The 16,739-nt window shown below is 37.9% G+C and overlaps 2 protein-coding genes across 4 annotated transcripts in view; one reads left to right on the plus strand and one right to left on the minus strand.

Annotated features, from left to right (window-relative positions):
* The window catches only part of Ncapg (non-SMC condensin I complex subunit G), a 32,241-nt gene extending 30,434 nt beyond the window's left edge, over positions 1-1,807 (plus strand). Inside the window, exon 21 of the mRNA XM_028865885.2 lies at positions 492-1,807. Within this exon, the coding sequence (XP_028721718.1) occupies positions 492-615 (124 nt within the window). The 3' untranslated portion in view covers positions 616-1,807. The remainder of the gene's footprint in view (positions 1-491) is intronic.
* Positions 1,808-2,168: 361 nt separating this feature from the next.
* Positions 2,169-16,739, minus strand: part of Lcorl (ligand dependent nuclear receptor corepressor like) — a 165,511-nt gene continuing 150,940 nt past the window's right edge. For all 3 annotated transcript variants that reach the window (XM_037209019.1, XM_037209027.1, XM_028865878.2), the window contains one exon: positions 2,169-2,988. In XM_037209019.1, the coding sequence (XP_037064914.1) occupies positions 2,975-2,988 (14 nt within the window). In that variant the 3' untranslated portion in view covers positions 2,169-2,974. The remainder of the gene's footprint in view (positions 2,989-16,739) is intronic.

The following is a 16,739-nucleotide window of genomic DNA, read 5'->3' on the forward strand; positions in this document are numbered from 1 at the left end:
TGGAGCCTGAAAAGTTTTTTGCTGTCTTGCATTCGTTTATTAATTGGTATTGGACTGTGCATATTTTCTTAGATTAAGTGCTTTTGGGAGAACTTAACATTGTTTTGGTAATTTACTAACTTTATTAAGAGAACTTAGTAATGTTTTTTCACTTGAATTCCAAAACTGTTTAGGACAGATTGTTGTGGTCTCTATGTACTTATAAACATAACTATAAAAGCTTGGTGTTTGCTTCTTTCCCTATATGACACCAGGCTTCACCAGTAGATTAAAAATTACCAAGTTAGCCAGTTGTTCTGTGATTCATGTGGCAAGGCAGCCATCCAGCCAGTGTTTTTTGGTTATTGCTTGGGATTTTAGTTTTAAGCTTAGTTAATAGACTCAGGCTATCAGTTATACACTGTTAGAATGTCAGAAACTAAGTTTTCTTTATAAATATTCTGACTTTTAAAGCTCATATCTAAATGAATGTATTTTCAACATCTGTCTAGTGATCATGATGTTCCAGAACCACCATCAGAAATGAAGATGAGATTACCAAGACGAGCCAAGACAGCAGCACTAGAGAAAACTAAACGTAATCTTGCTCAGGTGCTTAATGAAGATCCGAGTTAAGAGAGTTGATGAGGACAGAGTCTTTGAAGTTGTGCTTATTTCTTTGCTTTAATAGTTACTGTGGTAAAATAAGAAATACCTGCTGTGTTTCTGGAAACATGGAATGATGCCACATGACTTTGGCATCTGTCAGTGTGATCCATCTGCATTGTTCCAGACTTGTTTTTATTAGAATGTTAAGTGGGCCTAGGAACTTGCTTTTAAATTAGGTTCCCAAGGTGAACCCTATGAAACTATGACATTTGGAAAGATGTATAATAAGCCCAGTAGCTTATATTTGAGAAGCTTAAATAGAGTAGATCTAACATAGGTGACAGTGTCAGACAAATGGCATTTGAAGGGTGAGTCCTTACAGCTATACAGAAAGTTGCTTATTACCATTGAGGACTGGTATAATGAACCAAAGCATTCCTTATTTACATGAAACAATGGCTTTGAAAATTGTATGATTCCCATATTGAGTATTTATTTGATAATCTTACCTCTGGGTCATTTTCTCTTCCTAAATCTTTCTATATAGGAACACTTGTTTATGAATGTTTCTGGATTAGGGAGATGCCCACACACATTAATCATGAAGAGACATTGGTTTTTGGCACATCAAAGAATAATCTAGTTGGAATGATAAACAATACTAATGGGAAATGAAAGTTATAAGAAGTCATCTTTATGTACTGATTTATGAGCAGTTTTTTTTTGCTGTCAATTTCAATTATCTTTTAAAATTGTCACTTACGAAACATAAATGTTTTGAAAGCTGCATTGTATAAAAGTAGTCCTTTTTATTTCTGCCATATCCAATGAAACACCTATATTATTTCTGATATGACCTTTTCTCTTTATTTTGTATAAAAATGTTCTAACATGGATTTTTTTTTTTTATTAATTGTGCTTCTTTAAATTTATTTGCCAGAGGCCATTTATTTCAACTGATGTTCTGAGATGGAGTGAAGGTAATATTGCTGGTTTTTAGAACCAAAAGGCTATTCTATGTACGTAATATGTGCTTCATAGAACTCAGAAAAGGAGTCAAAGTTGCAAAGCTAGAATGCTCATTAAGCAAAAGGAAAAAGCAGATCTGTTAATGATTATAAACCAATGAAAAACATTATTGTTCTTCATCTCTTGGCTCTGTGTCTTTTTCTGTGCTTCATATTCCTTATTGTTATAGCTCCTGTTAAATCCCTGTCTTAAAAAAATTCACAGAGAATAGGAAGTAAGCAGGACCAAAATGGTATATAACACGATGTAAGGGGAAGCCTCTACGAATGAACTATGATCCCATTTGTACATGTGCAGAGTATCCAAAGGGAAAGATGCTATGATCATGTAGACGCTGTACCAAAAGCTTGCTTTTCTGACAAAGGAAAACCAGCTTTTAATCACTAACCATTAGTAGTAGTCTTAACTACTCAGACTTTAGACAATAGCCATGGCTGCAGGTGTACTTTGCATCATTAGCATAGTAAGGAATATTGTCCAGCCTCTACAGGCTATCCCTGTAAGCTTTGGAGTAAGTTGCTAAAATACCAACAGGTATAAAAACAGTTATCTTTTTTTTTTTTCATTCAAAATTGTTAACTTAAACCAGTGTTCTTGTTTACCATGAGGTACAAATTTGCTGAAGGGTAAACATGCAATTGTGCCATTGCTCTTATGGCCCACAGATGAGAGTTTTAAATTACAGAAAGAGAACTGATAACCTAATTTTTTTTATGAATGAAAACATGCTGTTTGATAAGCTAATCAACCTTTTTCTATACATATATAACTTTAGAAGAGATATACTTCCAAGTGATACCTTTGCCTTTCCCAGTTTGCTTCGAGGTAGTTAGTATCCACCTGTTACACAACTGTTCATGGGTTAGGTCATTATCACACACCTTTACAATACTAGCTTTCTAAATTACAGAATCTGTATAGGTCAAACTGCACAGAAACAGAACTGGGCAATTACATATTTAAACTGAGGGCATTAAAAAATTCACCAATAAAAAGAGAAACATCAAAATCTGCTTTTGTTGCAAAACTCCACTATGGTCTTGTGTAATATTTGTAAAAAACAGAATTATAATAAAAATGAATGCTAATGATTTAATATAAAGACAGATCACAGGACTAGAAACATTTTAGGATCAATTGGTTTTCATGAGAAAGAATATTGACATACAAAATAAAGATAGTGCAAGAACTACAGACTATTTTTCTTCATTTTTGAGATTTTGGTTATGAACTGTACAGCTTCCTAGAGATGCTGCTGTTAGATTCCATTCAATAGGATGATTAAGGCACATCTTAATGGGGCTCAATGGGCAGCTTGCTGTGTTCCCATCAGACAAATCCACTCTCTCATCAGTTTTCATTTGTAGCACTCTGTAAAAAAAACAAAGTATTAGGCATTTTAAGTTTAAATTTCAAATTGTCAACTTTGTAGAAGAAAAGTTTGGAATACTGTTTGCACCCTAAAGCAAGTAAGCAATGTATTTATACTGACAGTTCTTGTTCTATATGCTGCCTTAGTGAACTGTGATCAACTATGTCATGTGTAAGTATGCCTCGAGGTGTTCACTCAGATACCCCAGTACAAAAGATGTCAATCACTTCATTAGCTTAGTTTATAGAAGAAAGGCCTTAACTTACTGGAAGGTTCGACCCTTTAGCATCAGGACTACTTTTAAGAGAAGGAACATTTGTTAATTCCTGTTGTGTTCTAGACTCATTCACATGCAATTATCTCATCTTAATTTCATAGCTAAGCAAGGCTGTATATTTACAGTGATGAACTGAGTCTCTGAAAGTTAACTATAAATATGATGTCATACTGTTCTGGTGTAGAACTGGAAACATAACCCTTCCTCTTTTCCTTGCTCTGTTAGCTTTCTAGTGGACTGATTAATCATTAGGAATAGACAAAAAAAGTAGGCATGTTTTGGTAGAAGAGTATCAAGTTGTGCAGCTTGTCTTATCTGGTGGCCAGCTTGACACAGGAACAGAGCTAGCACCTACAGGATACTTAGTATTCTGCTTGCCTTTTCTTCTTGATTTTTTTTTTTTTTTTTTTTTTTTGAGACAGGGTTTCTCTGGCCTGTCCTGGAACTCATTCTGTAGCCCAGGCTGGCCTCAAACTCAGAGAGATCCACCTGCCTCTACCTCCCAAGTGCTGGGATTAAAGGCGTGCGCCACCGCCCGGCTTCTTGCTTTTTTACATTACTGGAGTTGATGGCTTATTTGGACTTGGGTTGGGTTAGTCAGAGGTTGTCTTCCATGTGGTTATTCTCTAATACATGCCCTTTGGTTGTTGGAAGACTGTTGTCTTATTTCACATGCGAATGGGCACAGTCCCATTTGTTTCTGAATGTCATCACTTAGGTAATCTTGCCCTCCACTCTGCTTAATCAGACCTTTTCATGTTTCAGAGCCTGACACAAATCTTCCATCTTAGAACCTATTTCAGTACTTGTAAAACAATGAAAGAATTTTTCTTGGTTCTCCACTATTGTTCCATGTCTGATATCAATAGAAATAGAAATAATGAAATGCCTCGAATAACTCAGCTCTTTAAATTTATGCAAACTTGAGTCCAGAAGAAAAGTTACTCCACTTTATGGGTAATGCCTATTCTTAGGCCCATACTCTGTTTAGCAGCTTGATAGACACTAACTTGTTTGACTTAACTATTAGTTTAAGTGGATTGCAACGCTCTTAAGCCTTTTCCAGTTGTGTATCTCTGAATCTTCCTATCGGTAATGAGAATATTGAGGTATCTCCATGTAAGTGACTTGATAGAATTGGGCAGTGGCACATTCAGACTCCCATAACCTATTTCTGATTTCTTCTGTACAATTTACAGTTACTTAATAAACCAAATCTGCTGTACCATGTTTTAACAATACTGGCAATCTCAGGGTTTTTTCTCCAGGCACAGACCTTTTCTACTAAAAGCATGGTTTCAATTTATATAATTAGATAGTAGGCAAAACAACAAACTATAAGTTAGCTTGTTAGTCATAAGAATATATTAAGTAAAAGTGAAAACAGATGCAATTTGTAAATATTAACACATTTAAAATAATTTTTGGCTTGATGACAGAAAGATCTAAATGACTATTAAAAATGTTGAATTTTGAAAAATATCTTTGGTTTATTGTTAGACTAAGGTACTAGGTATCTCACATTTTTTTTCAAGTTAGTGAGATTGGTTTTCTTACCCATAAGAACTGCTACTTAAGAAAAATAAAAATGGTATTTTTATTACCTATAATTTTGTTTAAATTATGTATGTGTCTTTGTATGTGGGTATGAGTTCAGTGCATATGTGATTATAGTTCTTTCAGAAGTTATCAGAGCCTCTGGAACTAGAGTTATAGGTCTTTGTGAGCTGCCTGACTTGAATGTGGGACCTAAATTTGGCTCCTCTGTAAGAGTAATGTGTCCTTAACAGCTGAACCATTTGTCTAGCATAAAAACGACTTTTGTTTTGGAGGGTGTTTGTTTTGTTTTAGTACTGGGTAAGGATTGAACCTAAGACATCACACGTTTGGTAAGTGATCTAAGTGATGTGCCACTGACTGAACCGATCATAATTTTAAAGCAAGTATTTGATATATACCTTTCTGAGAACTTAAGGTAAGCTATAAAGACATGTTAATGAAAATGGGTTGGCAGCTAAACATATCAAGTATAAAGCTAAAAAAAGAAAAACAAGTCATAGTCATAAATATTGTTTCATTTGCCACTGTTTGACAATGATGCCTTTAAAGTTAATTTTCTAGAGTGCCATTACTACATAAACGACAAGGTGTGCACAAAACTATATATATGTGCAGAAAATATAAGAAATATATTTACTGTTATTACTATTAATGTACATACTAATATGTTTAATCCACATATACTACAAAGTTCTGACGATGCTAATTGTCAATCTTTGACCTTATAAAGGCAAAATTATCCTGTCTATTTTTATTTGTATGAAAAAATTGATACCTTGTCAACTTAGGAGAGCCATTTAAAATGCTTTAAAAAGATGGGCAGTGGTAGCGAAATCCCAGCACTTTGGAGGCAGAGCCAGGCAGATCTCTGTGAGTTCAAGGCCAGCCTGATCTACAGAGTGAGATCCAGGACAGGCACCAAAACTACACAGAGAAACCCTGTCTCGAAAAACCAACCCACCCCCCACCCCCCCCCCCGCCAAATCCTTTAAAAAATCTGGAGCTATATATCAATTAAAATGTGTAGAACCCAATATTCTGTTCAAAGGAAGAAGCTGGGGGAGTTACTTATCCTAAGTCAGGTTTCTTCTGTCAAAGCAGAAAGCTAAACAGAAGCGAGGGTTGACTGAGACAAAGGGACACTCAAGTGGATATCTAGACATTTCAGGTTATTTAGGTATTAGTGATCTCATGGAGCCCAAGGCAATTTAAAGGGTATGTATGTTTATCTGTAATGTGTTTTTTGAGGGTCATGGAACCTTATTTGTTTGTAATAATAACTACTGATAATTCTAATTGTAAGAAAAGAATAAAGAAAATTTAGTATATCTAGCTTTAAATTAATTGAGGCTTGCTCATTAGTAGAACTGTGGTGTCCTAGACACTCAAATACATTGTTAGTTATGTGACATAGGCTCTCATAACTTTATCATTAGCTAGCCAACATACAAAGAAACAGTAAATTTTGGTGTAATCTACATGTTTGAAAATATCATTTATAGAACATGTTGAACAGGTTCTGTATGAAAAGTCTCTTCTGTAATCACTATTAAATCTTAGAGAAGTGTCTTGACCATTATACAACCAATAAATGGAAGTAGTATCATGTATTATCTATTCCCCTACCATACCTTAGTTAAAATTCTGCCATGACTCTCCTGTTAATAGCCACTACTTATTTCTCATAATACTTGGGAGATAGAGATTCATTTGCTTTAGGCAGCAATAGCCCCTTATGAGAGCCCTGTTGAGTACATCCAGCTTCCTTGTAGCAGCATCTAAATAAAGAGCTTGATTCATACCCTTCAGTTCTACAAAATTAGGGTGTAGATGGACCTGGGATCCATGTCTATCTCTTCAAAGGGAGTGAGAAGTCACTGTATGCACACATAAGCTGGAGTTTTGTACAGGTTTTGGATTGTACAGTGACTGTAATGTGCCTCTCCATCAAATTTAAAATAGACAATTGAATTCTACATTCTGGATGACTTGTTCACTTTCCTCTAAAATATATTAAATATTTAATATGGCTGAGCTTGAGTCTATAGCTTATTGTCTCCATGAATCTATCCAAATACAAAGTCAAGTTTAGCACTAAGCTAGTAAGAGATCCTTCACTAAGCAGTTACTCATGAAGGATTTTTTTTGGTGTGCTAGAGTATGAGTTCAGAGGTTACTACAAAGCAAAGCTTTTCAGTTCCTTGAGGAGCCCACACATGTTCACCAGCAGGTCTATATGGTGACTGCAAAACCTTAACCAAGATCTGTCTGGTGTATTAGGAATGTCAAACATGTGGTGTATGCCTTCAGAGCTCGGTAAGGACAAGGAGAGGAGGTATTCATGAATTATTAACAGAAAAACAAAACTGTAATTAAGTTAGTAAGGGCTAAAGAGAAAAGTTAATTCGAGCAGAGTGGAAAAACTGGCATAAGAAACATTCGAAATGGGTCTTGGAGGATGAAGATCTTAATTCAGGGCAGGGTTTTAGAACCTTGGTTCTCATCCTAAACTTCACTGAGTATGCATTTTTCTTTTCATCTTTCCACTTAATGGTAATGGAATGATTCTGTTTATGTCAAGCATAGAATGTATATAGAACTTCTGGGCCACTTACTATATACTGTATAGTTCCTCAAGAAATGTGAGCTAATGTTACTCCTGTTAAAATCAAAGGATGCATGTGTTCTCACTGATAGTAAAAATATGATAGATTTTCTGTAATGTCTTAGGTAAGAAGGGACTAGAATTAAACCTAAGGGGAACTAAATGCAAGAGAGTCACAGGATCTGAGCTAGGTACTCAGGACTGGATTGGCACACTGCAAAAGATTATCATTTTCTGTTTGTTTTTATGTCTTAGTTTTAAATAAAAATTTCCAATGATGCTGAAGAATTATATAAAGCATGGGTAGTTAAAGCAGAAAGTTTTACTTTCACTTTTGACTTGTTTATAATATGATGTGATTATTTGGAGAGCAAGAAAACCTATTAAGAGCAAAGACTTTACAGTTTAGTAATTGTAGAGTTTAATCCTTGATAGGACTTGTTTGATTCACCTCTTAGAAGCATGTGTGCTTGGTCCCCAGCCTGTCTACAGTTTTCAAAGATGTCAGGATTTCTAGGAGGTAGGGACTAGTGGGAGGTGACTGAGTCATGACTGCTTCCTTGAAGAGATTAATGCTTTTTCTTATATAGTGCATAAGGCTTTACAGGAAGCAAGATGAATTGTTTAAAAGAACAAGCCTGGTTCTTTCATAGTTTCAGTTTCTTGTCTTCTCTTCCCATTTGAAGTCCATGTTAGTGTCATGCTCTTAAGTCTTGAGAACCATGAGCTAAGTAGACCATTTTTTTCCCCCAAATATCCATTTGAAGTATTGTGCTATAGAAACAAAATAACCAAGAGTCTTAGGTATGTGATTTATTCCAACAAGTTTTAGAAAGATCACATAAAATTTTCATATATAAAGGTGGCACAAAGCCTGTCATACTAGAATACAAGTGTGTGTGCTTAATAACGGGAATATGATGTCAAAGTTTGTTAGAGTAAACCATGGTATAGAAAGTCACAAGGAACTGAATAAAGTACTAGTTTTTCTATTCTGCTAAGTAACAGACCGAGAAAGACAAAATACTCAATGTGGATTTTATTGTCAAATATTTGGATTTGTGTATTTAATTTGTAGTGCCTGTAGGACTGAAGAAACTAGAAAGAGACCATTGGTTGGGGGAGAAGGGTCTTAAAGGAAGGGGGCCTATTAGAACACAGTTATCAAGAGAAAGATGGGAAGAGGAGTGGGAGGGTAGATTTTGGGTGAATAATAAGGATCTTTTGAAAAGACTTAGGGAAACCTATTATAAGTTTAGAAGCATACACACATATACATGTTCATATGTTTAACTGAAGTAACCTTACATAGGGATATGTTCTTAGAAGCCATGGACTGCCAAATAAAAAGCCTAGTACCAGGTGTGAGATGCTCCCCCTCAAGCTGTTGCTGAGAGTCTTGGAGGACCCCCTCCTCTTCCCCTGAAACAATATAGAGGCTATATGTCATTGCTCTTGGTTGCCCACAAGTACTAGTATTTGATTGTAAGACCATATTGCTGAAACCACCACACACTGGCTACAAGACATGAAGAAATCAACTTGGTACTGACCAAGAAGCTTCTTCTTTGCTGGCTTGCTCTTATTGGAATGTACTATGTAAGGCACTGGGGGTGGGCTAGTTATCAGTAGTTTTACCCAACTATGAACCCTGTAACATATAATAATGATTGGTGTGGCAGGATATGTACATGGATGCATCAGTGGCACATGTTATGGGTCTGCTTTCTGATTGGATTTAAGGCTTGATTCACTGGATGAAACATGCCTGGTACTGTAAACTTTCAAGAACCTATGGTTAGGTAGCTCAGGCTCTATGGTAAACCTATTACTATTGTTCTGCTAAATGGATATAATATCAAACTACCTCTAAATTTTTGTCTATACCCATTGGTTAGTGCAGCTTTCAGACCACATCAAAAGTTTCCTTGTGCAGTGGGCAGTGATTTAACAAAAACCTGTAACTAGATAACCTGCAGAGAATAAATGTCTGCTGAGTGTTCAGCCACAAATGGGACTCCCTTCCCCCATGCTCAGCAGCCATCATGGAAGTGGAAGGGGAGATTTTAAGAGCCAGAGATTGGGGAGTATCAGGCTGAAACAATGTCTTCTGGATATGATGTGCTTGCAACACTCACCAACTCACAGCAGCTGTGTTTTCCTGCACAAGATAAGTCTGTCAACATTCTAACATGGAGGGAGAAAGGGTTATGAATCCCCACACAAAACTGAGTACCTATGGACTGAGTACCTATGGACAGTTGATGGCTTTAAAGATGTGGCTCCTGACAGATGGCCCCATACCCTAATTTGGCTAGCACAAATTAGGCTTGATGGGTTACAGACGGGGAACACAAAGTTTGGGTGTTTAATAATGCTAGCTTGAGGTCCTGCCATGACTTACGAGTGTTTTTTCACTCTGTTCCCGGCTGCTTTCTTCCTAATACTGTTTGTCTTAGGGGAAACTGAATGGCTCTATAGCTCAATTTCTTGTTCCTAAATTCACTCTTCTGCCCTATCACCAATCACCAGTGTGATTGCTTCAAGTGGTTTGTTGGGAGTGGTGATGACAGCTGATAGGCAAGCCTGCTGGAAGGATGTGAAGGGCCCATGAACCAGAGGTAAGTCAGCTAACAGTGAGATAGTGAGGGAGCAAAACCAAAATCCACATTGGATCTCCATTTGCCAACCTTTGAGTCTACTCAAGAGTAAAATAAATGCTTGGGGTTGAGTGTCAGGTGGCAGTACTATTGGGTATTTTCACTTTTGTTAATTGAATCCTCACCATCATGGTTTGAGTCAGTGCAGTTTTAACCATGAACAAGAATTTACCACAGCTCATGTTTCTCATGAACCTTTTAGACCTGGGTGACTTAAATGAATAATCCTGTACTTGGTATCACCATCTCTTTGGGTCTTCATTCAGTAAATTAAGCCTATCTGGCTTCCAGTACCTTCACTCCATAAAAATAGTACTTCTCATTCAAGTCACCCGTGACCATCTCATTGATGAGTCCATCTTTAGATCTCATCATGTTTTCTTAGCAACATTCAATACTGTTGGCCCCTGGTATGTCTCCTCCTCAGGAATAGGGCCTTTGAGAAGTAATTAGGATAAACCAGTCAGTCATACAGACTACACTGGTATCCTCCTTTGAGGAAGATATACCAGAGTCTTGAATGTAATAGCATAATGAGAAGGCTGCTATTCTGTAAGCCAGCAGTCAGTCACCAGAAACGAAACCCTGCTGGACCTGGTGGACCTCTCAGCCTCCAGAACTGAAAGCAAGTGACTTGTTTAAGCTGGGAGTTTGTGGTATTTGTGTCAGCCCAACCCGACTAAGCTACCCCTCTTTCCTGAAACAGTTTTTGGCCTTTGAGACCAGACACATTACCTGACTGCCTTTCCCATAGCATGCCACTTTATTTGGAAATTAAGTTGGGATTTCTCAAAGGTGAGTTCCAGGCTTTCTTTTCTTCGCACTCCGAAAGTTTTCCTTCAAGGTCCTTATCCATGTTGTGTTTGTAAATGTGATCTTAGCTCAACTCAAGCAACAGCTTCACAAAGATTTCCCTATCTCAACCCAACAAGTTGCTCCCTGAGAAATTCTAGTGTTAGCATCTTCAACATAGCTCACTGCTGCTTCATGCTTCAATGTTTTTCTTTTCCACTGAATACAAGCATGGGGAGAGCAGAGATCCTTGCTGCTTTGTTCAGCATTTCTTTCCAGCAGTGAGCACGTAACAACTGGACAAATGCTTGTCGAAAGAATAAATCTGGGAGTCCTGCTTTGGGCCACAATAAAGTAATAGGAAACAGATTTGTCTTCTTGCTTTGAAAAAGCTTAAACCAAAAGTTAAACTACATGGGGCAGGCAGGACGACTGATTCCTACATGAAACAAAGCCTACGACTGACTTGGCACCTCACAGATTTCCAATCTGCATGATTGGGAGAAGAACCCAGAAGGCATTGGAAATGTTTGCGAGTAAAGGAGACAGTTAAGCTGCTGAGTTTGGACATAGCTTGTGTGTTCCCAAGGGTTCATGTGCTCTAAAAGTGCAGCAGTATTAAGGTGGTAGGCCCTCCATTTGGGCTGTACAGTGGGAGGACATTGTCCTCAGAAGAGACCTGTTGTAGGTGGTCATTTCATTTTCTGCCTCTCTGAATGCTGTGACCCAGGTTTGGGGGCCTTTGACAAAGGCTGAATAGTTGAGGCTGCTTGATCTTTTGTTCTGCTCTTTATAAAGTGTCCATCTCAGGTATTTTTGTTATAGCAACAGAAAATGGACCATTATATTGTGCAAAGGAAAAATAGGAATAGTAGTATTACTATTTTTTTTTTTTTTTTTTTTTGGTTTTTGGAGACAGGGTTTCTCTGTGTAGCTTTTGCGCCTTTCCTGGAGCTCACTTGGTAGCCCAGGCTGGCCTCAAACTCACAGAGATCCGCCTGGCTCTGCCTCCCGAGTGCTGGGATTAAAGGCGTGTGCCACCAACGCCCGGCAGTATTACTATTTTAAAAAATAGTATTTGTACAGCTTGTATGTCTATAGAAGTGAAATGTATGGCAACAACAGCACAAAGACTTGGGGGAGGAAGTGACAGTGTTTTGTGATTCATGCTAAGACTACTGGCAGCAGTGGATGCAAAGCCTGAACTGGCCATCTCCTGTGATCAGGTTGGTGACTACTCTAGTTGTCACTGGAGAGCCTTCATCCAGTGACTGATGGAGACAGATTCAGAGACCCATGACCAAACACTGGGCCTAGCTTGGGGAGTCCTGCTGAGGAGAAGGAGGAGGGATTGTAGGAGCCAGGGAGGGTGAGGGACATTGCAGGAAAATCCACAGAAACAGCTAGCTTGGCTCATGGGAATGCACAGAGACTGAACCAACAACCAGGGAGCCTGCATGGGATTAACCTAGGCCCTCTGCGTATATGTGACAGTTGTGTAGTTTGGTCTATTTGTGGAACTCCTGGTAATGAGAGCAGGGCTGTCCCTGGTGCTTTGGCTGGCTCCTGGGAACCTATTCCTCATGCTGGATTATCTTGCCCAGCCTGAATAAAGGGAGAGATGCTTAGTCTATGGCAGCTTGATAGGCCTGCTTTGCTGATGCCCAGGGGAGGCCTGCCCCTTTCTGAGTGAATATTGAGGTGGGGTGGATTGAAAAGTGGGTGGAGGGGAGTGAAAAGAGAGGACAGTGGAGAGCTGCAGTCGGAATGTGAAAAACAAATTTAAAAAATTTGTTACTCATGAAATGGTATATTTGAAGGTGATAAGTGAATGGCAATGTATAAACCTAATAGCACCATTTTAAATTGTATTTATGGCCTTGGTGATACAGTCTAGGCTATCACCCAAATGAGTAAGCACTCTAAGCTATATCCCCAGCCTTCCTTTAAACTTTTCAAGGCTGGACTTATTCAGCCTTTTGCCTCAACCTCCCAAGTATTTGGGATTAGAAGCTTGTGTCATCAGGTCCAGTATAACCATTTTTTAAAAGTGAATGAACAGATTAAAGAGACTATTAAACTATATGGACCCCAAGAGAAGAAAAAATAATCGACTAAATAGAAAACAGCTAATTTAAACTGAATTATATTATTAATAACATGAAATATAAGTGGCTTAGTAAAAGGCAGAAATTATCAAATTGGAAACAAGACTTAAGCCTCAACCATATGCTGCTTAAGAGAAACTCATCTAATTATAAAAGCATAAGTGAAGAAAATAAAGTTTCAGAGAAGATATACCATAAAAATAAGCCAGAATCATCACAAAATAAAATAGATTCTAGAATACAGGACATTTTAGGGATCAAGAAGTTCATTACACAATGAAAAAGAAATGAGATTAACAAAGTAGTTAATGATTCTAATTATATATGCATCTAAGTGAGACTGAAAGAATAAAGACTCAACTTGAGTTGTAGGCTGGCTGACACTCCTCTAAGGAATAGCTAAGCCTGAAATTCAGTGAGAGTAAACTGACATCCTAAGGGTTATTTACCAGCTTGGATCACTGGCATTCAATAAATCCTCAACAGATGTAGCCTCTACACCATTTTCAAGAACAGAGATCATTTAAAAAGATTTAAATGGATTCTGGAGCCTGAAGTCCAAGATGGCTCCATGGGTGATGACCTGAGTCTGATTCCCAGGGACCCATATGTTGGAAAGAGAGAACTGACTTGCACAAGTTGTCCTCTGATATGTGCACCTATGTACACATGACCACCCATCCACATATGCAGATAAAGAAGCAGAAATAAAGAAAATGCAATAAGAGATTCTGAAGCATGAACTAAATGTCAGTTAAAGACTAGATTGATGTAAATTATTCTTTAAAGTCACAAATTAGAAAGCACTAAGAGGGATCAATAAAAGTCTCAACTATTTGGAAATTATAAACAACAAAGTTCAAAATCCACAGGATAGATGAAATAAACTAAAAGAGTAATAGCAGATAAGGAAAGATGGGATGCAGGCAAAAGGACACATCAGTTGTAAGGAGAATATATAAGAAAGCTAACAGTTTTTCTGGTTTCAACTCAAGAGTTTTTTTTCTCTTTTATTGGGGCAGATAATTGCAAAAAATGTAATTGGTAATGAAAGTGTAAAAGCACTAAGCCAAGCTTCCTGGCTTCAGAATGACCATCCTAACTGAAGTTCATTGAAATGTAGAGTTTGGGAATGAAAAAAATGTTTATGTGGCTATTTTATTCTAGCTGTATGATGTTTTTATTGGTGAACCACTGCAATAAAATGATTTTTATTACATAATTATAAATTAAAAGTTTCATTTAATGAAACTCCATCAGAGCAAAATTTGAATATACCTCAAGTATTTAGAGAGAAATTTACAACATTATGCTAACATTAATAAAGAATTAATCTTCCCATCTCTGTAACATTACATTACCCTCTAGGCCAATAGTTCTCATAGTGAGGTCCAACAGCATAAGCATCACTTGGGCCCCACTCAACTACTGAATCCAACTTTGTGGATGATGCCCAATAATCTCTTTGGACAAGTACTTCCAGGGACTATAATGCATACTATAGTGACACTTCCGGTGACTATGACCCAATGTTCTAACATAGAACCATCTCATTTGGGTTCTATGCCTTCTTGCTTGCCCTATACCACCTGCTCTTCACAATGTAATCAGAGATCGTTTTAGGATGATATCACATATCACATGCACAAGCATTCTGTGTGTAATCGAAGTTACTATCTATTCTTCAGACCTTACCATATCTGGTGTCATGTTTTCTCCATTTCTCTTGACTTGAAACACACTGGCCATGCCTTTATCTTTGTAACCTAGCAGAGCTTGATCTATTTCCCTGACCCCTTCCTGGAAAATCATTTTGATCCCACTGATTCTCTTGGCTGCTTTGTCTAATTAGTTCCTATTCTGTCTTTGCAACCAAGTAATGGACATCTGGATCAGACAATCTTTGTATAATAAACTCTCATAGCACTGCACAGTAATTGAGAGTTTACTACTGAGTTCTGAAAATAACTTGCTTGATGTCTATCTCCCTTAATAAACGTAGAAATGAAGGTAGAAAATGCATCTGGTTTTATTTCCCATTGTTTCGCATGTGTTTAGGATACTGGCTAACACAGAGAAGACAAACCTGGTTTTGGGACTGGGTCTTGAATTTGCTGTGTAGCCCAGCCTGACCTGAAACTTAGGCAGCTCCTCAGCTTCCCAAGGGCTGAGATTATAGGTGTGTACTCAATACAACCAGGAATGACAAACATTTCTGAGTGAATGTATTAATAGAATATAAAATCTAGTTTTCTTTTTTTTTTTTTTTCTTTTTTTTGGTTTTTCGAGACAGGGTTTCTCTGTGTAGCTTTGCGCCTTTCCTGGATCTCGCTCTGTAGACCAGGCTGGCCTCGAACTCACAGAGATCCACCTGGCTCTACAGAGATCCACCTGGCTCTGCCTCCCGAGTGCTGGGATTAAAGGCGTGCGCCACCACCGCCCGGCTAAAATCTAGTTTTCTATGCTCCTATACCAGAAGCAACATAAACAACGAACTTTCCAGTGTTGCCTAGAACTACAGGGAGGAACAAGCCAATATTTGATTGAAAATCAAACCAATATATACACAGAAAAAAAAAAAACATTCAGACACCTCTCATGTTTTGACTTTTCTTTTTTGGTAAAGCATCAATAGGTAACTGCATCAGGCTTAGTGTTACAATAGCAGGATGCTCACAGTTACAGTGATGAAAACTTTATGGTCTAGGAAAAATGAGGGAAGAAAACAAAGTAGGGCAGCTGGACTAAGTTCTGAGTTCTTTGTTTCTGGTGTTCCTACTGGATCACAGCAGAAAAAGACAAGCTACTGAGCACTGCATGGGAGCACCAGGTCACAGAAGAACCAGCCAAGAATTTGGATTTCTTTATTTGTATAAGTGTTTGCCTGAATGTATGTCTGTGTACCTTATGTATACAGCACCTGCAGAGGTCAGAAGAGGGTGTCAGATCCCCCTGGGACTGGAATTAGAGCTGGTTGTGAGCTACCATGTGTATGCTAAGAATTGTGAAGCCTATGAAGAGCAGTCAGTGCTTTTAATTATTGAGTCATGTCTCTAGTTCAAATTAAAAAAAATTTTTTTTTTTTTGAGACAGGGTTTCTTTGTGTAGCTTTCCTGGAACTCACTCTGTAGTCCAGGCTGGCCTCGAACTCACAGAGATCTGCCTGCCTCTGCCTCCCGAGTGCTGGGATTAAATTTTGAATTAAGTGCGGAAACAAATGGAGTGGGTTTGATTGCCATGCTTTGTACCACAGCACTTGACTGGCAAGATTTCAAGGTTAGTCTGTGTAATACAGCATGCATATCTCAAGAAAGGATTAAGTTAAAACGAAGAATGAAAGGAAATACAAAAGGCTGAGATTACTTGAGCTGATAAGTGAGGTAACAAGATCATATGAGGCAGATGTAAAACAATGAAATCAGCCTCTAACAGCAGCTGGCCATGGAAGAAGAGGATGGCCTTTGAACTTACCTCAGCTAGAGAAAACAGGGCTACAATCTGAAATGAGAGAATAAAGATTTGTAAGATGGAAAATCTGTTGCCCATGGCTCCCCCAGCACCATGCTGCTGGATAAAGATGGATACTGCTCCAGTGAGACACAACAGATAAAGTAACAACTATTAGGAGAAGTAGGGGCAGAACTGGGAATGAACAAAAGTGATTGATCTACTTTTTTTAGTTTTTAAAAACTAGCCAGAATATGTTTTCTAGCTACAACCTATCAAAATGCAATAGTAAAGTCATCTG

Source organism: Peromyscus leucopus, chromosome 10, assembly GCF_004664715.2.
Source record: "Peromyscus leucopus breed LL Stock chromosome 10, UCI_PerLeu_2.1, whole genome shotgun sequence".
NCBI classification, from domain to species: Eukaryota; Metazoa; Chordata; class Mammalia; order Rodentia; family Cricetidae; genus Peromyscus; species Peromyscus leucopus.